At 45.0% G+C, this 25,493-nt stretch overlaps 1 protein-coding gene across 6 annotated transcripts in view; it reads right to left on the bottom strand.

Moving 5' to 3' along the window:
- SPTAN1 (spectrin alpha, non-erythrocytic 1) overlaps positions 1-25,493 on the bottom strand; it is a 92,162-nt gene that overhangs the window by 46,241 nt on the left and 20,428 nt on the right. For 4 of the 6 annotated variants that reach the window (XM_075015049.1, XM_075015048.1, XM_075015053.1 and 1 more), the window contains 11 exons: positions 24,754-24,958; positions 24,436-24,617; positions 13,336-13,579; positions 12,628-12,750; positions 11,543-11,760; positions 10,693-10,785; positions 10,116-10,250; positions 9,156-9,304; positions 7,828-7,887; positions 4,712-4,910; positions 2,217-2,321 (listed from right to left, as the gene is read on the bottom strand). In XM_075015049.1, the coding sequence (XP_074871150.1) occupies positions 2,217-2,321; positions 4,712-4,910; positions 7,828-7,887; positions 9,156-9,304; positions 10,116-10,250; positions 10,693-10,785; positions 11,543-11,760; positions 12,628-12,750; positions 13,336-13,579; positions 24,436-24,617; positions 24,754-24,958 (1,713 nt within the window). The remainder of the gene's footprint in view (positions 1-2,216; positions 2,322-4,711; positions 4,911-7,827; positions 7,888-9,155; positions 9,305-10,115; positions 10,251-10,692; positions 10,786-11,542; positions 11,761-12,627; positions 12,751-13,335; positions 13,580-24,435; positions 24,618-24,753; positions 24,959-25,493) is intronic. The other 2 variants (XM_075015051.1, XM_075015054.1) reach the window with 1 other exon arrangement.

Below are 25,493 nucleotides of genomic sequence, written 5' to 3'. Positions count from 1 at the left end.
ACAATGTAATCTACAAACAGGAAGCAAAAGTATTCTGCTACATTGACCTTTTGTGCGCTACCAGCTCAAAAGAACACATTCAAAAACAAAACAAAAAACCACAACACCCAAAAAAAACATGAAAATATGCAGCATGAGTGTCAGGGTTTTCCTACTCACAGTGTAGTTAACGATAATACATGTATCTTGATAATACATTAGCACAGTTGGACTCGAGTGTCTCAGAGACTGATCAAACAACTGAAAGAGATACCTTGCCAAGCACCAAGACCGATATTTCGAAGGTGAAAGAGCAGTGAAATGACTAAACAACCACCACAAGAGCCCTGGAAATAAGACCATGGGAGAGATGATCAAATACAGCGGAAAAAGTACAATTCAGGAAATACACTGACTATGTAATATAGTGTGGAAAGAAGGGAAGGCACCTAAGGAATGGACAAGATCTGCGCTAGTGACAATACCCAAGAAAGGAATGCACTGGAGTGCAAGAACTACAGAACTATTCCCCTAATGAGTTGTCTAGGCAAAGTGCTGATGATGATACTGATGGAGAGACTGAGATCACAGATAGACGAACATCTAGCGGACGAGCAAGCAAGATTCAGGGAAGACAGAAGTACCATACAGCAGATACTGGCACTAAGATTGGTAGCGGAGAAAGCTTGATGAAAAGAACCAGAACATCTAGAATTCCTTCACTGACTTTCAGAAGGCATTTGACAGTATAGATCAGAAAGTGACGGGCAGAGTTGGAATTGTATAGAGTTGATAACAGACCCATACTGTTATTGAAGGATATCAACGACAATGCAGAGGCAGCAGTGAGAATGTGTGGAGAGTTGCGAAGTTGGTTTAGAATGAGTAGAGGTATGAGACAAGGAGATCTGATATCAATGAGTATATTCATCACGCACCTAGAGAAAGTGACGGACATGATCAAGAAAAAGGTAGAAGGCATATCGGTGTCGGGGATGGGAATTAACTTCAAGTTCGGGATGATATAGTTATCATCAAGGAAAACAAAGGGAAGCTAGCAAGAATGATGCAGGTGCTAAATGAGGAAGGGAAGCAGTACGGACTAATTATGAACATTGATAAAACAATGGTATTTGGAGATAAGGAAACAGAAGAGAAGATCAGTGTATATGGGACCAAGCTATAGATGTTCACGTATCGAGGGAGTAACATGATGGATGATCTAGACAGTAAGAAGGAAACAGTGACTAGAATAGCAAAACCAACTTTGAAGGCAATGCATAGAGCTCAGAAACAAAGGTGAGCCTCTTGAAAACGTGTGTATTGAGCAGCATGCTGTACGGATGTGAGACATGGATGATAACAAAAGATTTCAAGAGAAGGATTGGTCTTCCTGAGGGGTTGTTACAGAAAGATCCTGAGAATAGGATGGATGCAGAAGGTCACCAACAAGGAATTATATAGGAAGATACAGCTGAAAGAGAACCTACTGCAGAAAGTTATATAATGGGAACATCTGCAGAACGAATGATGAACAAAAAGTCAAGACGTTGGGGTTTGGCATAATGGATGGTTGGAATAGGAGAGGAAGACCCCGCACACAATGGGTAGATGATAAAATAGTGAGGGAGGCACCAGACACCAACAGGAGCTGAGCCCAGACTTGTTGTTTATGATGATTAGCTCAGGGTTTATAAATGAACAAGTGTTTTCAGTGTTTTTGCTTTAACTGCTGATATTGGGTAGAATTATTTACACAGGCAAATCCAGATGTGGAAAGCTAATATTTGGACATTTATATTGCATTTTAAATTTGCAAAGAACTGCATGAATAGAGTGAATATATCCAATTAAGCAACTAATCCTCAGCTCTGTAAGGTCAATCAGTATTATCCAAGATGTAAAAATAAGGGCAAAGAGATTAAATGCATCACTATTAGTCACAGAGAATCCAGAAACAATTTAGAATTTTCAAGTACTTAATAATTAAATATTTAGATGCACGTTACAACATTACTTACAAGAAAATGAGCTAAAGGTCAACCTGATGACCAAACCCACTTCAGGATGCCACTTCTAGACAATTAGCAATATAGAAAAAATAAGACGTGAAACAGAAGCAATAGCTCTTCATCTGCAAAAATGGAGGACGGATGGAAGAAAAAGAAGAAAGCACAAAACCCATTCTGTCGGGCTGTCATTACAAAATAGAAGCAGACCGCAGCAGAAAAACAGACCTGTTGCTGTACTGCCTGTACTTCCTCCGCCATCAGCCCTTCCGATTCCAGGTCATTCGCAACCTTGTTTATGTCCTTTAGGCGAGATTCATTTGCTTTCAAATCCTGCACAAAAAAGCAAACATCAGAGCACAAGCGTTCATATAAACAAACCGCAAGACAATAAGGTGGCCAGAGGCATCCAAAGGCATCCAATTTATCAACTGCAATGATTTAGCCCTTTGACCTTCCCAGTTATCAGTGGAGCTACAATGCATAGACAGTCTTACACCAAGAAATCCCAGAGGTCAGTGTAAATGGATTAAAGAGCTGAACTACTGAAGCTTTTAAAAATAAAATAAAATGTTGTTACTACACAATAATGGTATAGCCTTTAAAACCATTAACTACAACTTTAAACTAAACTGCATGACTGAGAAGATAAAATTGATCAGCTATTATACTGGATAAACTAAAGCATAAGTCAAGATTTGATTTTATGATACAGTTCCACATTTTCAGGCTCACTAGCAACTTAAATAGATTACTAAAAGTAGAAAAATAGAAGGTATTTTACAATTTTCTAGTTCCTTATAATAGAGAGTTGGCACCAAAGTCTTGAAGGTGATACATTTTAAGTTCAGCAGTCAGTTTATTATAGCAATATCAAGATAACCGGCACTCATCTCACACCTGTAAGGTTAGGCCCATTCAGACAAACTTTCAAACTATAAATAGAATATGGCAGCATTTCCCAACCTTTTCCAGACGGGGACCCATTTGACAATTCCAGAAGACATGGGGACTCCAAGGCAATTCAAAAATGGAGGGGCATGAGGGGAGCAGTGCCATAACTAGCTAATTTTGCGCCCGAGGCAAGAATATAAAATTGCACCCCCCTCATGTTTATATATTCATAGTAGTTATTTCACAGAAAAATGGAAAATACATAAATAATAATATAACAACACTGCTTTTATTATAGTTGATCTGAGCTGTGGTAGGGGAAAGACCCTCAACCCCAAATTGCTCCCTGCCACCCTCCGGAGCTTAAACCCCACACTCAGAGGTTGGAGGGACTGGGAGGGTCACACTCGGGCTGGGATGATCACACTCAGAAGCTAGAGGGGCTGGGGCAGTGGGAGGGACACAGTCTGAGGCTGGAGGGGCTGGGCGGCACATTCGGGCTGGGTGGGTCAGACTCGGGGCTGGAGGTTCACATTAAGGCTGAGGGGAAAAACACTCATGGGCTGGTAGACTGGGGGAGTCACACTTGGGTTGGAGAGAGTCACATTCAGGCCGAGGAGACTGGGAGGGTAACACTCAGAGGCTGTGGGTCATACTTGGGCTCAGGGCCTGGCTGAGTGACACTCAAGGGCTGTGGGGGAGATGCAAACAAAAAATGAAAACTGACAAATCAGCTACATAGAACAGAAGCGGGGGAAAGGAGGGGCAAAAATCACCTACTGCAAGAGTCTATTAAGTGCCCTGCCTGGGATAGGTACAAACATCAAAGGTGTTTATAAATGTGTAATTGCTTCTCTATTAAAAACAAAAAAGCAGTCATGTAGCACTTTAAAGAGCTTTGAGTCTGCTCTGGTAAGGCTATAATCTGAAGAAGTGGGTCTGTCCCACAAAAGCTCATCACTTAACGAATTATTTTGTTAGGTCTTTAAAGTGCTATATGACTGCTTTCTTGTTGTGATAGAATACAGACTAACATGGCTATCTCTGTCACTATTCAACATGCTTCTCTATTGATAGAGATAGCTGTTGCATGTGGCAGCATTAAGGAGCTGCAAATGCCTTCTTTAAGATCACATGCAGCTCCAAGCTACTGGCGACCCTTAACAAATCTAACAGTGACTCATGTTTGAGTCCCAATGGATAGGTTGGGAATCCCTGCAATACAGCCACTACTGTAGTCACCCCATTACTGTAACTCATTAATCCAAAGCCTCTGTCAGTCACTTCTAAGCACAACATCTCAGAGCAAGAGGGAACACATTTTAAAGCTCTTTTACATCTTGTGCAAGGCAAAACAGCCAACATCACACACACACACCAACAGTGGACAGAGAAAAAAAAATGAAACTAACCAACCAGTGTGCCTGATCACTCTGCCTTCAAACAAAGGGAGGGGGAAATATTCCCTTATCTAGTTTCAGGGGGGGAGCTGTGTTAAGCCTGTCTCAGCTTAAACAAAGGAGTGAGAAATTCTGTGGCACCTTAAAGACAAACTTATTTGGGCATAAGCTTTTGTGGGCTGGAACCCATTTAATCAGAATCATTAAGCACTAATCATGCATCTGACAAAGCGGGTTCCAGTCCAAGAAAGTCCAAATAAATTTGTGAGTCCTTAAGGTGCCACAAAACTCCTCATTGTTACTACTTCACTGAACTGTGTCTGAGTGAAACTATACCAAACTGATGGGATTGTCCTAGAAACCTCATCAGGAATCTGAACAGTAAGTTGACAAGGTAACATGGCATTATCGTACTACGCAATAACCTACCTTCTGAAAATCATCAAATTTCTTTTGCAGTACTTCAACTTGCTCCAAATCAGCCCCCACTTCTTCATTGGTGAGCGCAGCCTCTTTCTCATTGATCCACTGCTGCAGCTCATTAGCCTCACGGAAAAGCATGAACTTTTTACAACTTTTTTCCAGCATATCCTTACGCTTCTCCCCCAGCTCAAGAAGAGAGTGATATCTGGAATGTACAGAGGAGGGAGAGTGGGGGGCCATCAGATCTCACCTGAACAAAGTTATGGTACACAAAGGTGATAAAAGCAGACTAGAAGCACCAGCAATGACGGAAAGAGCTAACAAGATGTCAAATAAACCATTCTGCATAATAATAGACAATGATCATGTACACGTAAATCCTCATTGTTTCTATGCTACGCAGCTCACGACACTGAAACATGATCATCCACATACAAGGCTTTTTTGATAGGTAGAAGAAAAGCAAATTGCAGCTTATGATAAGGAATACAGGTAAGCAATGCAGGGATAGCTGCATAAAGCATAGGATAAATAAAAGAGCCTTCCTTATATTTAGTGCATGAAACTATAGCAATCATATACATAACATACACTACATACCACATTAAAAGGTTTTCTTCTAGTATTTCAACTTCCTACAGCTCATTTGCATTTGTTTGGCTCATAGCTGTCTGGCCTGCCTATTATTCAATGCAACATCCGATGAATATTTGGTAATTTCCCCCCCGCCTTCGGCAATGCTAAGATTGCCAGTTGTTCAATATAAGTGCACCTAATTCTGATTTAATTTACATCATTTTTAGATCTCTGTGATTCCTAGTGGTTTCAACAGAATCACTCCCAATTTATATTATAGTATATGTGACAAGAATTAGGCCCTAACAACATACCAGCAGCTTTAAAAGGTACGCAAGTTCTCCTATGCCTTAAGAGATCAAAGCAAATTAATCTTTTTGCCTAAGGAGGTAGCATCTCCCAGAACAAGTGAAATGTAGAAATACTGTGCAATTATTTGAAAAGCACAGTTGGGTGGCAGGGTAAACATCTTTGCTTAATTTTTACGATCAAGTCTAAATATTTCCAGAAGCAATGGGTACTGATGATTTTTGGAGCTCTATCTAGTACCAGCTATGGCTGGTGAAAAACATCTGTGAAGTCTTATGGGAGGGCAAACAATGACCATTTCAAGAAATCTGTGATTAGATCCTTACTGGAAAAACCACCTCTAAAAGAGTTTCTCTAATTGCCACCTTGTTTCAAACCTTCTGGTGATGGGGCAGGTCTGAAACCATCTGGATTCCTCATATTTCTTCAATCAGATTTCAGGCTTGAGTAAAGCAAAGAGACTACTGATATCCATGATTGATTTCCACCTTCAAGCAAAGGTCAGAGGTGAAGTAACCGTTCTGATTTAACTTAATTTAGTTGCTTTTACTATGAGATATTGTTGGGTCACCTGCAGCTCCATACAAAGATGAACAGGAAATCCTTGCAGTGGTTTCATTCCTCAGACAAAAAATACAGTTGGTGAACAACGAGTAATTACTTCCTAATAGGACAGATTATACAGCCTATCGTGTCTTATTCAATATGTATGTAAGGCTGCTGGAGAAAAGCTAGACACATTGGGTTCCAGTATCAACACAAGATGTCCATTCTTCCTTGTAAGTCCTTTTCATTAAGCCTAAATTCAGTAGTCTGTCACCATGTTGCAGCAACGAAGGGTCCTGTGGCACCTTATAGACTAACAGAAAAGTTTAGAGCATGAGCTTTCGTGAGTTAAACTCACTTCTTCAGATGCTGAAAGATGATGTCTGTCTGGATTTGTGCAAGCTTGCTCGTGAGATTGATAGATTTCCATTCCATACGGCTAAATGCAGTGCCTTGCATGTTGTCAAGTATCAGAGGGGTAGCCGTGTTAGTCTGGATCTGTAGCAGCAACGAAGGGTCCTGTGGCACCTTATAGGCTAACAGAAAAGTTTAGAGCATGAGCTTTCGTGAGTTAACTCACTTCTTCAGATCATCTGAAGAAGTGAGTTAACTCACGAAAGCTCATGCTCTAAACTTTTCTGTTAGCCTATAAGGTGCCACAGGACCCTTCGTTGCTGCTACAGATCCAGACTAACACGGCTACCCCTCTGATACTTGTCACCATGTTATCTAACAAAGACTGAAAGCTAGAAGAAAGTGAACAGGCTTAGACTTAGTCCACATAAGACTCAGGCAGAATTCTGATGCTCATCTTCTGAATGAGATAGGCTTCCATAATCACATAGCACCGGAATGCTATATGCTGCACTGACTTTAAAACATTTACTTCAGGCTGCAATTTCAGGAACTAGGAAGCAAAGTTATATAAACAAAAATTACCCAGGATCCAATTCTCTGAAAATCTGATTTTCCCTCAACTACTCTGAGATAATTAAGAATGATTAGGATGCTGTTCTTGTGAGCACTTGAGAGAAACTCTACAGGACAGGTGGCAAAGTATTCTCAAACAAGAGACCCTGACTACGGAACTTGCCTCCTCTGGCAGTCTATCAGAACTCAATGAAGAATATATTTGCTGCAGCAGACTTTGAAAGAATATTTAACTTAATCTTATGGCCGTAAGGAATCTTCCTCTGTGCCTCTAATGTAACTCTTAGGGACAAATACTGGGGTTTGATCACCCTTTGTGCATGGTATGATTATTTTGTGCCTGTAAATAATTCTAAGCCGTTCAAATATATTGTATCCCAACACACATACATTTATGTATGTATACAAATAGATCACAGTTTTCCATACGCCTAAGAAACTGCAGGATTCTTTTTAACTCAGTCCACGGAGCCTAGCTGTCCTCATCAGTGTCTCTTGTTATAAGCAAGGATAGAAAACCAACAGTGATTCAAGTTTAGCAAAGACAGAAGTAGCCAACAAGATAAGCTGCTGTCCAGCTATAAGAGCTCACGTGCCAAATGTCTACTACTGTTCTAAATAAAGACTACTCTGCATTGCACAAATTGCTTTCCTGAGTTTGCCTGGAGCAGCACTCCCAAAGGCGGGAATTTGAAAATGGAGAATGAACAGGCAACTAGTATGGACACAATGTGGTTTAGAAAGGGGTTCAGCCTACTCACAGTTCTTCGACCTGTTTCATACGTAGAGATACACTGCCGACTTCCTTAGTTATGAGAGTCCTGCACAGATAGAGGGAGCACAGCAAAAGCATGCAAAAATTAGTTAGATTAACAAAAATAATGAAAGCAGCAGCTCCATCCAGGGGTCATTTGTGGTGGGAGATGAAGGTTAAGAATTTACATTTAAATGGAAAAGTTAGGTGCCATTCAAAAGCAAAATTTAAAGCAAATCAGTCAGGGCAAATCATGTAAAGAAACCATCAGCAGCACAGCTGACCTCTCCATACAGGGCCATCTCACTTCCAGATCATGCCATTCTGTTCTTAACTGAACATTCCCACCATTCCAAATTTATGCATCCTAGTTTCTGGCTCTCAGAAGCAGTGTTCAAGCATATAATAGAGTTATGTAAAATTATTCAGGAAGTTTTTACCACGTAAGTATCTTGCATTCTTCCCTCTAATATGTACTACGTATTACAGTATAACATTTCTAAAAACACAGGTTTCCATTCTCAAGTTTACAAAGCCAGTCATTTACAAACACATTTAATAGCTAGCATCTCAAAACAACTGTGTGGGTGGGAATTCTTGTAAGACTGACAGCATAACTATGAGAACAGCTGCGAGTGAGCATATCACTCATAGATTTTCCTTTCCAAGCAGTCTGATAAGAGGAGCTGTAGTCCACACCTATCCTCCACTACTCTGCCTCAAGCTTATCTACAGCTACCATGTGTTGTAGTAGAGGCATTACTAAGCATTCAGGCAGCTTTGTTCTTCTACATAGCAAATTTAAGAATTCTATACACGTAGACTTCAGCTCACACAACAGTGCAGATCAGAAGCACCTTGTCTCTGAAAAACCCACGACAAGCCAGAACCACATAGCTACAACCCTTAACAATTAATTGCACAAGGGCAGCCCTGTATATGGAGGTATACTTCAGATAATCAGATTTATGAAAGTGTCTCAAACAGAAACTTCTTAAGACACGACAGTTACAAATAGAAATGCTGATTAGGACAGAAATCATTCAAAAATTAAATCATTAGGTGCAACAAAACCCACAGAAAATGAAATCAAACAGCAAGTTCAGCTCAATTTTCATTATCTGTACAATTAAACTGGAAAAGAAGCAGAAATATCTAGAATTGAGAATGAAATAGATAAGAAAAGCATTTTACCGCTGTAAAAGTGCAACTCTGAATTCTAAAGCAACTATCCTCTGACATTAAAGGGATGTCCATCTAAACTTATAAAAGTGAAATTCTGACCAACACAGTAAGTACTATGACTGACTTTAGGTCCTATCAGCTAGATCTTACTGGTTGTCAATTTGCTCCTGCCGCAAGGCTATGCTGCCTTGCTCCTCAAGTAGGTTCTCTCGGGATGCAGACTGGGCAGGGTCTAGCTTTTTCACATAGGCAGCTGGTACAAAACCCTGACGGTCATTCACTTCTACCTTCCACCAGTCCTAAAAGGAAAATAAAACCTTGATTACATTTTCAGCTTGATAGGGAACAAGTATACACAACCCCAAACTAAAAAGCTTGTAACTTCTGTAACTGTGTGGAGGCTACAGCTATCACCTGAACAGAACAACAGAACTATCATTGTTTTTTCACTGTACCAGGACTAAGTCCTGTAAGCGTTTTTAACCAAAGGATTTTTGAGTACATGGATTGTGGATTAACATCATTAAACTTTAAAAACAAATTATGTATTTTTTTTCCAATTTGAAAGAAAAATCAATAGACAAAAGCATTTTTCAGGACTGGTCTAGGAACCTAATGGAAAGCATAGAAATAAATGAGGCCTGTCATGAAATTCATCTCCAGAAAGACCAGACCACCCCTTTTGAAAGGCGCTCTCAGACACTAAGCTGAACCTACTCCAAGCAAAAATTCTCTGAAGTAACTTTTGTTTCCAACTTCTCTGCCCATGGTCAGAAAGGACTGGAAGTGCAGTAGAGCAGAAAAAGAATAGCCTCATCTTTTGAGCATGAGCCCTTACAGTCAATTAATGATTAACAGTGATGGGATATAAAGAGAATGAATTTTCTCTCGTAGAAAGCTAGTGCAACACCAAAACTATAAAGGTTATAAAACAGAGAAAGGCTAGTAGAGCCTCTGAAGGTTGAAGAGGGGCGCCAAAGTAGTAAGGGCGGAACTGAAGCACAGAACTATGAAAATGATTAAACTGTACTATTTAACAACAGAACACCTCACTAGTGCATATAAAACCAAGTGTACCAAGCAATATAGGACCCTGACAGGCGAGAGTACCTTGTTTGTACTGTTGAGTAGTGTGAGGATGTCTCCCTTTTTCATTGTCACCTCCCGAGGACTCTTCTCTTGATAATCATAGAGAGCAAGGACCAGCTCTTTCCCTGTTTCATCATCTGTGGGAGCAACTTGTTGCTACCAAGAAGAGAAAGGAGAAAATTGCATTATGCAATATAAACTGATGAATGCTGAAATGTTAGTAATACAGCTCTTCTACAAATATCAAAGCCTTAATTATACTTACACTACAGTGACACAGTATATTAAAGGATTCCTGTTTAGCAACTGATGAAAGAGTGCTGAAGTAAGTTAATTTGCGTGCCATTTCTACATTTAAACCCCACAACAAGGCCAGCACCTATATCAGTTTTTTTGTTTGTTTTTTTTTTAAATTTGCTCTGTGCTACATGCTTGCAACTGATTACAATAGGCAGCAACAAAACACAGAAAGATGAAGACTCCTTACATTTGAGAACAAAGCACATTCTGCTATAAGGACTCAGAAGAAATACTTGATAATGTTTGTTTCTATTGATGCAAGAGTTTCAGAAACAGATGATTAGCCATCTTTCCTTACCCTGCATGACTGAGCCTGCTCTCTTAGTGCTTGCATACTACTGCCATAAGCGATAAGATCTGACATCAAAGCTTCATGTTTCTTCAGAAGAGCCTGAAAGCAAATGATAAACATTGCAACATGCACATCAGAAAGCCACATCACAGATTCTACACCTTATACATACACAGGTGTTTATTTTAAATGCAGTTCTGCAGTGAATGCAGTTCTGCAGTGAATGCAGTTCTCATGAAAACTGTAGGACTAGCAGCTTGGGAGAGTGAAGACCTTTATTTAGTCATGAAAACAGACAGGCACAGGTAAGAATGAGGAAAAGTTTTTGATACTGCTCCAGATATCATCCTCTGGAAATGAGAATCTCTCAGACTTCATGTTCTTTAAATCCATAGCATCTACTGCTTTGGAATTTCCGAAAAGGATGTCAGTTTGCGTAATCTTTGATATAAGCTACCATCCAGTAAGAAATGGTTCAAGATAATTAATTACTGAAGAGCAGATTCATACCAAAGACATATATATGAAACAGTCTACACCATTACCAGTCCACAGATATATTACACCCAGCACCTCCTCCACAAAACATTAAAATCCTACAACAAAAGTGAACAACAATGCCATTTTTTATTGTAGCTAGACCAACACCTTGCCCAAGAGACTTTATTAATTAATATGGAGAACAAGAATACACACATTTATACACAACTACTATTTGCTAAACCAAAAAGCTTACTGAATATGTGGTCCTTTTTCACTTTCACGTAAACACTAAAACCTGAAGAACTAATAATCTTTTATCAATCCTACAAAAAATTTCAACTGTTACTTTCACACTTGCAACAAAATAGCCCACCTCAGCAGAGTCTTCATCTTTTCCATAATCTGTACTGCCCACAATGGGCTCCTTCTCTCTCATCCAGGATTCAGCCTCATTAGCATCAGCAAAGTACTGCTGGGCTTGCAGAGAGTCCTCTAGATCTTGTCGACGCTGAGAGGCCTTGGTTTTCAGCGACTCCCACCTCTGATTCAGCTCGTTCAATTTGGCTCTCACATCCTCAGCAGCAAAATGCCCTAAATAATAAAAGAGCAGGAAGTGTGCTTGAAGACATTACTTATAGACATACAAAGGACAAAAGGGAACAAACATTTAGTTGCTTTTCTTTTTTTTAAAAATCACAGAATCCAGGTTTGTATAAAGCTATCCACCTCACTTTGAAAGGTTTTCATTTTCACACAATGCTTAGGTGAAGTTTGGGGCTTGCTGCAGTACACTTACAGGGATTTCCTGTAAGACTGGGCCAGCATCATTTGTTGAGTCATTGAAGACAAGCATATTCTGTCCTATTTCCTTTTGGTCTGCTTACTATGATGGAGGAAAAGTCTAGTCCTTTCAATGGTTTAGTTGCGAAACCAAAAAAAGTCTAAGACTTAGAGAAAAAATAAAATTAATTTCAATGGGAGGGTCATTAGATAGCTCAGTATAATAAATACTGATGTAAGTGTAATATTAATAGCAAGAACTGCAGAGCCTCCACCACCACTGGTTATTGTTTATCAAAATATTTAAAAAGTCGCACCTTAAAATGAGATTTCAAGGGAAAAAAGTCCAAAATATAACACTAGGAGTCATGTATTAGAATATAATTACAGCTCTTTGGTATAGTGGGACAATCACTTTGTACCAATATGTAGTTGACTACTAGCAGCAGTGGATGGAAATCTATTAAGCAGTCGATAAGGGTTTTCCCTGGAATAAACCTCTATTTCCATGTGAAGGACAGCCATAAATAAAAATCAGTATCTGGCTGTGGAATTAAATATCTTATTTTACATATGCAAATTAACATAAAAGGGCCAAATGTCTAGAGCCAGAAGATGTAAAGAAAAAAAATGATTTTGAATGTCTGAACTAGGAAGGATTAAAGTATTTGGACTCACCCTCTTCCACCATGGCATTTCCTTTCTGGGTGACTGCTTTAATGCGTGGCTCATGGCCTGCAATTTCTGCTTGTAAGGCTTGGTGCTTCTTCAGTAGGTTCTGGACCCCAATCAAATCCTTGCCTGAAAGAGATCATAATATGAGATCATTCAAAGTCACAGAAGTCAACAGGTTAAATAAAAATCTTCTAGCATGAACAATACATGGACTGAATCTTGCAAGATTAGTCAGGAAATAGCTCTGATTATAGTCTAGATCTGTTACTATGTAAAATTAACTGTCCTACAGAAAGTTAAGAAACTTCACAAGTTAATGACAAAGGAATTATGGACAGCAACTAGTATAACATTTATAATTCAAGCCAATGTCACAAATAACTTTGCCATAAATGTTTTAGAATAACCGCAAAATTATGTCCTATAAAGGTACACAAGCATTGAACAACAGAATTATCCAGTAAAAATACATGTAAGTACAGCAGGGTCGCAACATTCATGAGGGTTCAGTGTTGAGAACCTTTGCAAATGCTCAATTTCACAAATATGGAGAAGGGGCAGCCACCGGCACTCCCCGCCCCAGAAAGTGGTGGCTGTCAGCACTCCCTGCCCCCGAGCCCTGGGAAGCAGCCATTCACAAATAACTGAATTCGCAAATGTTAACTTCACGAACGTGGGGACCTGGCTGTACAAAGATGAGGATGTACCAACCTCTGTTTGTTGAAGCTGCAATAGGTTCCTTCTCTCTAATCCAGGTCTCTTCATCCTCAACGTCACGGAACAGTTGCTGCAGGCGAAGAGAATCAGCAAGTTTCTGCTTGCGAGCTACCATAGGCTCCTTCAGAGCTTCATAGCGAGCCACCAAAGCTTCTTGTTTCTTCTTGATATTATCTGCATCAAAATGTCCAGCATCCTGGAACTGACGAGCCTGGATGGAGATGCCATCAATGCGATCCTAAAACATAAAATTCAACATAACGTTAGATGTGTATTCTCCATGATGGTTTAGGGTTTTATCATGCTGGTTAATTGCAGGGCCAAACTTATGTAATATTTCTAGGTCTTTACTTATCCCTTGTACTGCAATAATGGATGAGAAAAATCAAAGGGAAACTGGAGTAGAAGTCAGATTATTTTTACCGCCTAAAATCAGAAAAATACAAAAAGTTTTAACAAAGAGGACGGTTCATTTTACAGGAATCAAGAGATTCAGAATCTATAGATCTGTCAGGTGTTCTTAGACTGACCCAGGTCAAGTTCATTTACTTTCAGAGTATATCAGGTCTCCATCTGCAAGATGGGGATTCTTCCTTTACTTCTCTTGCCTTAGGCAAGGTCTACATCAATAGGGAAGATCAAATTATGATGTGCCCATTAAGCTATGTTAATTATGTAGCTCAATGGTCTCCAAAGGCGTTCTGCAGAACCCCAGGGTTCCGCGAAGTGAAAACTAGGGATCCACAAGAAAATTCCACTGCAGCTCCAGAGCCGCATGCAGATCAGTAAGGAATCTTTCACAGCTCCAGATGCAGCCACCACCGACTCCTCTGTGGCTCCCTATCCTGCTGCCACTGAAACAGTAGAACTAAATTTGAATGGTTTAATGACAGGCAGAAGGGATCTGGCCATTAAACCAATTAAATTTAATCCCACTATTTCAGCAGGGGCAAAGCGCCCCTCACTTGCCCCACTACCTGAGTGGCCATACTCTTCCAGTGGGCGAAGCTTGGCTAACCCCGCCACCTACCACCACCAGTGCAACACCTGCATGCCAGCCTTCCTACCCCACGGGCACAATGTGGCTGCCGGCGTAGGCTCCTCAGCCAGTGCCATAGATGGGTTAGTCCTGGGGGCTGGTTTGTGACTGGAACGGGTTAATCCTGGTTTTGAGGCTGAGAGGGGTTAAGCCTGGCAATGGGAGGTAAAGATTGGGGGCTGAGGCAAGTAAAGCCTGGAGACCGGTCTCCTTTATGAGAGGTCGACAGAAGCAAATGCTTCAGTTGGCTTCCCTTACTCCTCCTTGTGCAGAGTAGGAGTACCGGCACTGACACGGGCGCCCTGTTGAGATTGGCAGTGTTAATCTTCTGCCACATGTAGACAAGACCATATACAGATTCAGAAGCTCTGTGGGGCAGTATTTGTATTCTGTAGGTACAGAAATAGTAGTAGTAGTAGTAGGCATCCTTCAGTCTGCATAGACTATGGATCGCGCCCTTTAAAGTTTCAACTGAGGACTTCATTTACAGCGTCTATTGTGACTATGAAGACCCACACGAGAGTGACAGTCCTTGCTGCATCTCTTGCAGATGTAGTGGGAATCTGGCAAGTCCTTACTGTGCTTTCTGTGCGCTCGCTTCTCCTCTGCTAGCTGTCTGATCTTCATCTCGCCCTTCTGAAGGCCCTTGTGTAACCCCTGCCTCCACCTGCTGCGGTCGTCTGCTAGTTCTTCCCAGTTGTCCAGCTCGATGTCTACCTCTCTGAGGTCTCTCTTGCAGACATCTTTGTAGCACAACTGGGGGCGTCCGGGAGGTCTTTTGCCAGAGGCTAGCTCACCATACAGGATGGCTTTTGGAATCCTTCCATCATTCATCCTGTGGATGTGGCCAAGCTAGCGGAGTCGACGCTGCCTGAGGAGGGTGTGCATGGTTGGGATTCCAGCTCACTCAAGGATGGCAGTGTTGGTCACTCTGTCCTTCCATGATATTCCAAGGATGCGCCTGAGGCAGCGCAAGTGGAAGACGTTCAACCTCTTTTCCTGGCGGGCATACAGGGTCCAAGTCTCGCTGCCATAAAGGAGCGTGCTGAGGATGCAGGCTCTGTAGACTTGCATTTTGGTGTGAGTGTACAGCTTGTTGTTATTCCACACACTCTTGCTGAGTCTGGACAGAGTTGTGGCCGCTTTTCCGATCCTCCTATTTAGCTCAGTGTCCAACGACAGGGTGTCAGTGATGGTGGACCCGAGGTAAACAAACTCGTGGACGACCTCTAATGTATAGTTGTCAATGCTGATTGATGGGGATTCAGCAACATCCTGACCGAGTACGTTTGTCTTCTTTAGGCCGATGGTAAAGAAAGGTTACTCACCGTAGTAACGGTGGTTCTTCGAGATGTGTCCCCGTGGGTGCTCCACATTAGGTGTCAGGCTCACCCAGCGCCGCAGATCGGATCTTCCAAGCAGTTTCTTCCGGACCGCGCATGCGCCGGTGCGCGCCACTCCCTTGCACACTCCTGGCCACGTGCACGATCCGGTCACCGCCAGTTCCTTGACCAACCGCCTTGGATGCTCCTGCAAAACACTAAACAGAGATCCGAAGCGGGGAGGATGGCTGGGTAGTGGAGCACCCACGGGGACACATCTCGAAGAACCACCGTTACTACGGTGAGTAACCTTTCTTTCTTCTTGGGGTGTCCCCGTGGGTGCTCCACATTAGGTGACTACCCAGCAGTAACCCAAGATAGGAGGTGGGTAATTGGATTATGTGCAGCTTGTCCCCGAGAGGACCGCTGTTGAGAGACGGGTATCCTCTTGGAATACCCTGTGAAGGGTGTAGTGTTTGGCGAAGGTGTCACAGGATGACCAGGTCACCGCTCTGCAAATGTCTTTTAGCGCAACGCCCTTGAAAAAGGCTGTTGATGCCGCCACCACCCTAGTGGAATGAGCCCTGGGCGTGGCCAGTAAAGGAATCTTTTTGAGTTCGTAGCACATTTTTATGTAGGATATGATGTGCTTCGAGATTCTCTGCGAAGAGAGACCTTCCCCTTTCGATTTGGGAGCGAGAGAGACTAGGAGTCTATCCGTTTTCTGGAAGGACTTGGTCCTGTCTCTATAGAAGGCTAGCGCCCTCCTCACGTCCAAGAGGTGTAGGCACGCCTCTTTGTTAGAGTTATGAGGCTTTGGATAAAACGAGGGTAAAACAATAGGTTCGTTAATGTGAAACTCGGAAGAAACTTTAGGAACAAAGGCTGGATGCAGCCGTATGGTTACCACCTCCTTGGAAAAAACAGTGCAGGGTGGCGTTGCCATAACTGCCGCAAGCTCGCTCACCCTGCGAGCTGACGTGATTGCGAGAAGAAAGGTCGTCTTTATCGTAAGGAGGCGGAGGGAAACCGTGGCCAAAGGCTCGAACGGTGGTCCCGTTAGCACATTAAGCACCAGGTCCAAGTTCCACAAAGGTGGAAGCGGTTTCCGAGGGGGGTATAGGTTTACCAACCCTTTGAGGAACCTGGTAACCATGGGATGGGCGAACATCGTGTGCCCTTCCTCTTCGTGTCTGAACGCCGAAATGGCGGCAAGGTGGACCTTTAACGAGGATAGTGAGAGTCCTCCTCTCTTGAGGTCCAGTAAATACTCTAATATTACAGGTATAGGCACCGAAAGGGGGGCTAGCTGTTTGGTAGAACAGCATGCCGTGAAGTGAGTCCATTTCTGCTTGTAGGTCTTCCTGGTGGAAGTCCTCCTGCTACTTTCTAGGACTTATTGCACTTCCTCCGTACATGTGCTCTCTAGGGAGCTGAGCCATGGATTAACCACGCTTGTAGTCGCAGGCCTTGGGGGTGCGGATGCACTATGGACCCTGGGCTTGCATGAGCAGATCCGGCGCCACCGGAAGGGGCATTGGTGGACGGTCCGACATGCATAGGAACATAAGAACTTAAGACTGGCCATACTGGGTCAGACCAAAGGTCCATCGAGCCCAGCATCCCATCTGCCAACGGTGGCCAATGCCAGGTGCCCCAGAGAAGGAAAACAGAAGACAATGATCAAGTGATTTATCTCCTGCCATCCATCTCCTGCCCTTGTTATGAAGGCTAGGGCACCATACTTTATCCCTGGCTAACAGCCATTTATGGACCTAACCTGCAAAAATTTATCAAGCTCTTTTTTAAACCCTAATAGAGTCCTGGCCTTCACAGCCTCCTCGGGCAAGGAGTTCCACAGGTTGACTGTGCGCTGTGTGAAGAAAAATGTCCTTTTATTAGTTTTGAACCTACTACCCATCAATTTCATTTGGTGTCCCCTAGTTCTTGTATTATGGGAAAAGGTAGTAGGAGTAGGGGGAACCATTGCTGTCGATCCCACGTTGGGACTATCAGGATCATTCGGGCTCCTTCCCTCCTGGCTTTCTGCAAGACTTTGTGGATCAGCACTGTGGGAGAAAAGGCGTAAAGCAGGGGGCCCCTCCAGGAGATCACGAATGCGTCCCCCAGGAACCCCCATCCCAGTCCTGCCCTGGAGCAGAATTGTGGGCACTTCTTGTTGTGTTGAGTGGCAAACAGGTCTATCTGGGGAAAACCCCATGCGTGAAAAATCGGTCGTAGCAGATCGGGACGGATCTGCCACTCGTGCGCGAGTGCGAAACGCCTCCTCAGCTGGTCTGCCTTCACATCGTGAGCGCCTGATAAGTACGAGGCTTTCAAGATTATATTGTTGGCGATGCACCAGTTCCATAACCGGACTGCTTCCGCACATAAGGCACGGGACCGAGCTCCTCCTTGCCGGTTTATATAAAACATGGTGGAGGTATTGTCTGTACTGATCCCGACTACTTTGCCTTGTATATGGTCTCGAAAGTGTCTGCAGGCGTTGAACACTGCTCTGAGCTCCAGTATATTTATGTGCAGTGACTGCTCCGTGGAGGACCACAGCCCTTGAGTCACCTCTTCGCCCATGTGTGCTCCCCACCCTATGAGGGAGGCATCTGTAGTAAGAAAAACCGAAATTTGTGGTTGGTGGAAGGGTACCCCTGTTAGCAAGTTCTTGGGGTTTACCCACCATTGCAGGGATTTGTGCACCTCTGCTGTGGGCGACACCACCCTGTGAACGGTGTGTGCTGCCGGTTTGTATACGCTCGCCAGCCAGTGCTGCATGCTGCGCATGTGTAACCTGGCGTTCTGTACGACGAATGTCGCTGCTGCCACGTGGCCCAGCAGCTGCAAGCACGTCAGGACTGGCACCGTAGGGCTGAAGGTGATGACTTGCACGAGGGAGCCAATGGCCCGAAAGCGAGTCTCTGGTAGATACACTCTCACTGTAATAGAATGTATGCGTGCCCCTATGAACTCTATGTCCTGTGTGGGGTCTATCTTTGATTTTGCCAGACTGATAACCAGGCCGAGCGAAGAGAACGTTACTGCTGTGACGTGTATCATGCGTAGTACCTCCTCCTTCGAGGCCCCTTTGAGTAGGCAGTCGTCCAGATACGGGAATATAAATACCCCATCTGTGCAGGTAGCCTGACACCACTGCCAAGGTCTTGGTGAAGACTCTGGGGGCCGAGAGGCCAACAGTAGGACCTTGTATTGAAAATGTTCTTTGCCTACCATGAACCGGAGGAATCGCCGGTGAGCCGGATGGATAGTTATGTGAAAATACGCCTCTTGTAAGTCGAGGGCTGCGAACCAATCTCCATTGTCTAGTGCCATAAGGATGGCGGTGATTGTGATCATCCGAAAGCGTTGCTTATGCAGGTACCGGTCGAGGCCTCGAAGATCTAAGATGGGCCTCCAGCCTCCTGTCTTTTTCTCCGTGAGGAAGTACCTCGAGTAGAACCCTTTCCCTTGCAGTTGCTCCGGCACTCTTTCCACTACCCCTATGAGCATGAGATGCTCTACCTCCTGCTCAAGCCTCGCTATGTGGGAGGCCTCCTGGAGGTGGGGCCTGGGTGGAGGTCGTGGCGGTGGGAGTGACTGGAAGGGGATGGCGTACCCCGTGGCTATGATCTCCAGCACCCATTTGTCTGTGGTGATCCTTTGCCACTGGTCGTAGAATGGTCGGAGGCGATGGTGGAATAACCGCTTCGGATGACCTCGTGCGATGGTAGTGATGGCGCAGCCCTGGATCTGTGTGTCAAACTTGTGGCCTTTGGCCCTGCCCCGAGGATGCACAGCTCTGTTGGGAACGTCACCTGGGAGTTCTGTACTGCTGGTGCTGTTGATGTCGCCCTTGCTCCTAACCCCTGTGGTACTGGGGACGCTGTTGTTGGTACTGGTACCGTCTTTGTTGAGGGTAGTACTTTTTCCTTCTGTATGGAGGGGTGTAAATCCCCAGGGTCCTAAGTGTGGCTCTTGAATCTTTACTGGAATGAAGGACCGAGTCAGTTGATTCAGCAAACAGCTTCTGCGAGTCAAAGGGAAGATCGACTATCTTTGCCTGCAGATCCCTCGGTATACCCGAAGTCTAGAGCCAGGACTCCCTTTGCATCACCACTGCCGTAGCTGTGGAGCGTGCTGCTGTGTCCGCAACATCCAGGGTGATTCGAACTCCCGCCCTCGAGGCCACGTGGCCTTCTTGCACGATGGCCTTGAGCACCAGTTTCTTGTCCTCTGGAAGCAAGTCCATGAGGGAGGTTAACCTAGTGTAGTTGTCGAAATTATGGTTCGCTAGATGCGCTGCGTAATTTGCCATTCGCAACAGTAGAGTGGAGGAGGAGTAGACCTTTCTGCCGAACAGCTCTAGCTTCTTGGCATCTTTGTCTGTTCCCCCTGTCTTGAATTGAGATGTCTTTGATCTTTGTTGCGACGACTCCACCACCAAGGAATTTGGTTGTGGGTGGCTGAACAGGAACTCCATGCCCTTCGCCGGCACGAAGTATTTCTTATCCGCTCTCTTGTGGACAGGCGGAATAGTCGCAGGGGTCTGCCATATCATAGTGGCGGACTCCTAGATTGCTTCATCAAGAGGTATTGCTATTTTGGAGGAGGCCGGAGGTCTCAGATTTTTGAGGAGCTTATGGTGTTTCTCTTGCACCTCTGCTGTCTGGATGCCTTGCGTGAAGGCCACCCTCTTAAACAGCTCTTGAAACTGTTTGAGATCGTCCGGAGGATGGACGTCCCCCGGGGCCGTAGCCTCGTCCGGGGAGGAGAGCAAGGAACCACTAGGGTACGCCTCTCTGGACCCTTCCGGTTCCTGCTGGTGATGGTACATCCGCTCGCTGGAAGCTTGCAAGGGAAAATCTTGGGGTTCCATAACCACTTCCCCCTGAGATACTTGAGTCTCTGTCCCCGTTCGCGATTGCCCTCGGGGATAGGGGACCGTCTGTGGGGATCTTTCCCTGGTAGATTGCTGGTGGTGTCTAGGCCCCGCGTGATAGGGGTGACCATGGCAGCATGGGCACTGTTCTTGGGAAGGTGACCTAGACCACTCCCTTGGTGCAAACCCTCTGCGTCTCGGGGAGCAAGATCGTCGAGAGACCTGGGACACTGGAGAGAGCGATTTGTGATAGTACTCCAGCGGCTCAAACCCCAGGAAGGATGAAGGTGGTCCCAGCCAGGGCGAGGCTGGTTGTAAAAATGGAGACAGGGGCTCCAGGTAGGCTAGGGGGGACCCCTGCCTTCTAGTTGGAGTCTGCAGCATGAGCGGAGGGCTGAGAGAAAGCAACTCTGCAGCCCCGTCTGGAGAGGGGCTGCAGTGCCTTGTTTTGTGTGCAGCCTTCCCCCTCCCTTGAGTGGGTGGCTCCGCCCCCTGACGTGGAGGGGATCTCGGCCCCGTCCGCGCCGTGCTCGGCACGCTTATGGGCGGTGCCGCACGGGCAGTGTCCTCCGGTGCCTGCAGGCTGCATGCCTGCACGCTCTGCACCGCCGGTTCCCCAGGGGTCGGTGCCACTGCTTGCGGTGCCGCCGGTACTGGCGCTTGTTTAGCCGCCACCCTGCCTGCGGTGCGAGGCGGCTGTTTGATTATCGGAGGCTGAGCCGCCTCCACATGGCTCTCTGTGCCGCCACCGATGAGCTGTTGCTGCAGCTGGGAGCGGTGCACTCCTCCCTTCCCGCTCGCTGTTGCTGCCAGCAGGGATCGGGCTGGGGAGACTTTCCTCCGTTTTTGCGCTGATGGGGTGAGGGAGGCGGCTTTCCTTTTATGGGCCCTGGAGGGTCCCTCCTGCTGTGGCCGCTCCGGCACGTCTGGCTGGAGGACCTTGTCGAAGAGCAGCATTTTAAGCCGCATCTCCCTGTCCTTCCTTGCTCTGGCTGTTAATTTTGCACAGAAGGAGCATTTCTGCGTGACATGGGACTCCCCCAGGCACCTTATGCAGTGACTGTGCCCATCAGACGCTGGCATTGCCTCTTGGCAAGACTCACATTTCTTGAATCCTGAAGAGGACATTGTTGGGGAGTCTTTCAGTTGTTAATGGGGTACTTAGCACCTTCTCTGTGCTGTTTTCCCCCTCTCCGATAGCCTGCCGCGGCAGGAGGGCTAATGGCCCTAGGCTCCTGGCCTTCGGTGCTCCGCTTGTTACTAGGACTGGACTGAATGCTGTCCCGCTTGTTGTTTCTTTTTTTTTTTTTTTTTTGAAAATAACAACTGGCTAACTTAACAGTAGCCTAAGAACTTAAAAACTTTAAAGAAAAACAGTTAAAACCATTGAATAAGCTAACTTGGCCATAGCGTAGTCGGATTCCATCTGCAGCCGACGGCGGTTAAGAGGAACTGGCGGGGACCGGATCGCGCACATGGCCAGGAGCGCGCAAGGGAGCGGCGCGCACCGGTGTATGCGCGGTCCGGCAGAAACTGCTTGGAAGATCCGATCTGCGGCACCGGGCAAGCCCGACACCTAATGTGGAGCACCCACGGGGACACTCGAAGAAGCAGCCCAAAGTCCTTGCACGCTTTGGAGAACTGATCCAGCAGTTTTTGAAGCTGGTCTTCTGCGTGAGACACTACAGCAGCATCGTCTGTGAACAGCATGTCTCTGATGAGGACTTCCTGCACCTTAGACTTAGCTTTCAGCCTTGCAAGGTTAAACAGTTTCCAATCAGATGATGTGTGCAGCAAGATGCCCTCTGTTGAAGATCCAAAGGCATGCTTCAGGAGCAGTGCAAAGAAGATCCTGAACAATGTTGGAGCAAGCACGCATCCTTGTTTGACGCCACTCCTGATTCTGAAAGCATCCGATAATGCGCCGTCATATTGGATGGTTCTTCTCATGTCTTCGTGGAACGACTGGATCATCTTGAGTAACCGTGGAGGACAGCCTATCTTGTGGAGCAGTTTGAACAGACCATCCCTGCTGACCAAGTCAAAGGCTTTGGTCAGGTCAATGAAGGCTATATAGAGTGGCTTCCTCTGCTCCCTGCACTTCTCCTGCAGCTGCCTTAGAGAGAAGACCATGTCAACAGTAGACCTCTCTGCACGGAATCCGCACTGCGATTCGGGGTACACCCTCTCAGCAATCTTCTGGAGTCTGCCAAGGATGACGCGAGTGAACAGTTTACCAGTGACGCTTAGGAGGGAGATTCCATGGTAGTTGTTGCAGTCGCTTCTGTCTCCTTTGTTCTTATACAACGTTACAATGTTAGCATCGCGCATATCCTGTGGAACCTCACCCTCTTTCCAGCACAGGCACAGTAGCTCATGTAGGTGTTCCAGGAGTGTGTCCGTGGCACATTTGATTACCTCTGGTGGTATACCATCCTGACCAGGGGCCTTTTCTGCTGCAATGCTGTCGATGGCTCTCTTCAGTTCATCCACAGTCGGTTCCTGATCCAGTCGTCCATTACTGGTAGGAGCTCGACGGCATCGAAGGCTGCGTCAACCGCAACGTTCTCGCGCGAGTACAGCTTGGAATAGTGCTCAACCCAGTGGTCCATCTGTTTGGCTTTGTCAGCAATGACTTCACCAGATTTGGATTCCAGAGGTGCCATCTTGTTCTGGGTGCCTTCTTCATACCCTCATACAGTTCTCTGAGATTACCAAAGTTGGCACAGGTCTGGATGCTGCTGCATAGCTGGAGCCAGTGGTTGGCACAGCGCCTGGCTGTCTGCTGTACTGTTCTTCTGGCCGCTCTAAGTGCTTGCTGGGTACTCTGGCTCGGTAAGCATTTGTACTCCAGAAGTGCAGCATGCTTCTTTTCAATGACTGCAATCATCTCATCGGAGTTAGCTTCGAACCAGTCGTTCATGTTTCTAGCTCTTCCTCTGAACACCGACAAGGCCGTGTTGTAAACTGTATCCCTCAGATGTTGCCATTTGGATGTCACATCGGCGCCCCAGGGCTACTGCGCAGATTTTCCTGGAGGGTCTCTGAACTTTTCAGCTCTCTCCAAGTTTGCCGTCTTTATGGCGTCAATGTGGGGCCTTCCAGCAGGTTTAGAGCGGTACAGCTTCTTGGGTCTCAGCTTGAGCTTGGAGCAAACTAGTGAGTGATCTGTATCACAGTCAGCACTGTGATAGCTGTGTGTCAGAAGGACGTTTGGGAGGTTATTACACCTAGTGATGACCACATCTAGTTGATGCCAGTGCTTCGAGCGTGGGTGTCTCCACGACACTCTGTGCTGTGGTTACGTTCGGAAGAATGTGTTTGTGATGCACAGATTGTGGTACGTGCACAGTTCAAGGAGATGCTGTCCATTGTCATTCATTTTTCCCACATCGAAGTGTCCTAAGCAGGAAGGCCATGAGGCCCAATCAGCTCCAACTCTTGCATTGAAGTCACCCAAGACAGAAATAACAATAGGGATTTCAACAAAGCGTTCTTCATAACACAGGTAAGCAAGACTGATTTTTCGGAAATACCAATTTCCACCAAGTTTACAAATATATAGACCTGACTTCTGGGAATAGTCAACAGGACCACTCAACAGTACTCATAAGTAAGAGCATGTAGAGTTACTCAAGGAAACAAAGTTCCCATACAAGTCCACCAACCTGTGCTGAGAAAAAATTTGGAGAACAAAACTGCAAACTCCTGGAAGTACAACTTTATCATGAAAACACTAATAAATCCTTACCCCACAGACTACAGGTTGGTACTAGGTCTAGCTGATCATATGACTGTGCCTGTAGGGGAAGGAGGATAGAAAAGTTGTGTTATCTTTGTACCTGATGTGCAGCAACATCCGCTTCTAACAGAGCATGTTTCTTCTGAAGGTTCTGAACATTAGTAAGATCTTTTCCATAGTCATCAGAAGCCAAGTGTCCCTCCACCTCATACAACCATAGTTCAATGTCCTCCACGTTGCGGTTAAACTGCTGTTGTTGGTTGGCTTCACGCAGTTTTATTCCTGCATGCGTGTACGAGAGATAGGAGGAAGATTCTTTAAGTTTCTATTTCATTAAACTCAGCACTGACTTCTCCATAGTCCAAAATACCTTTTTATAGCTCCTCTACGATCAGCCAGAGGAAAGAGGATCTATTACCTTTGAGTTCAGTGGCCTCCAGCAGTTTTTTCCACAAGCTGATGACTTCATTCATACGAGCTGCCACTTCATCAGATGCATAGTGATTGACATCAATTAGCTTCTGGCCAGCTTTCTCAAGGGCATCAATGCGACTTTGATTTGCGGAAAGCTCTGCCTCAAAAGCTTGGTGTTTCTGAACTTTACCCTGCAGGTTTGATGGGTCCTACATATAGGAAAGAGAGTCTGAAATCAATATATTAAAAAAACGTCATTTCCCCAATCTCATGCTGATAAGAGCAAAAGTGGATAACATATACACATCTTCTCATATCTACATTTCCTATGCACATTTTTATACATCAGAAATTTCCTGGGGAGGCACAGCATGATTGCTTGAGTCTCAGGGACATCCATCTCATTAAAAATGTTGAAATATATTACTGTTTTTATTCATGTGTATTCACATTTATATACAAATTAATGAAGTTTTTACATTCTACATACATACTTTTTCTTACATGTGCCAAAAGTCGCACCCCTTCCCTCCCCCCCAAGACATAACTGAAATTTCCATCAGTGTGGATTACATCAGACAGGTTTATAGGGCCCTGCTAATTGCAGGGATGAAAAGTGGGGCTCAACATAAAAAGTTCTCTCACCCCTGCATTAGGTGCCTATCTGCCATAATTATAAGCCATATCAAGAAGAATACACTCATTAATTGTGGACCATGTAAGGCTGACTGAATGCTGTCACAA

This window comes from Carettochelys insculpta, chromosome 21, assembly GCF_033958435.1.
Source record: "Carettochelys insculpta isolate YL-2023 chromosome 21, ASM3395843v1, whole genome shotgun sequence".
Classification (NCBI taxonomy): domain Eukaryota; kingdom Metazoa; phylum Chordata; order Testudines; family Carettochelyidae; genus Carettochelys; species Carettochelys insculpta.
The sequence above is the reverse complement of the archived record's forward strand: the minus strand, read 5'-3'. Positions and strand labels throughout refer to the sequence as shown.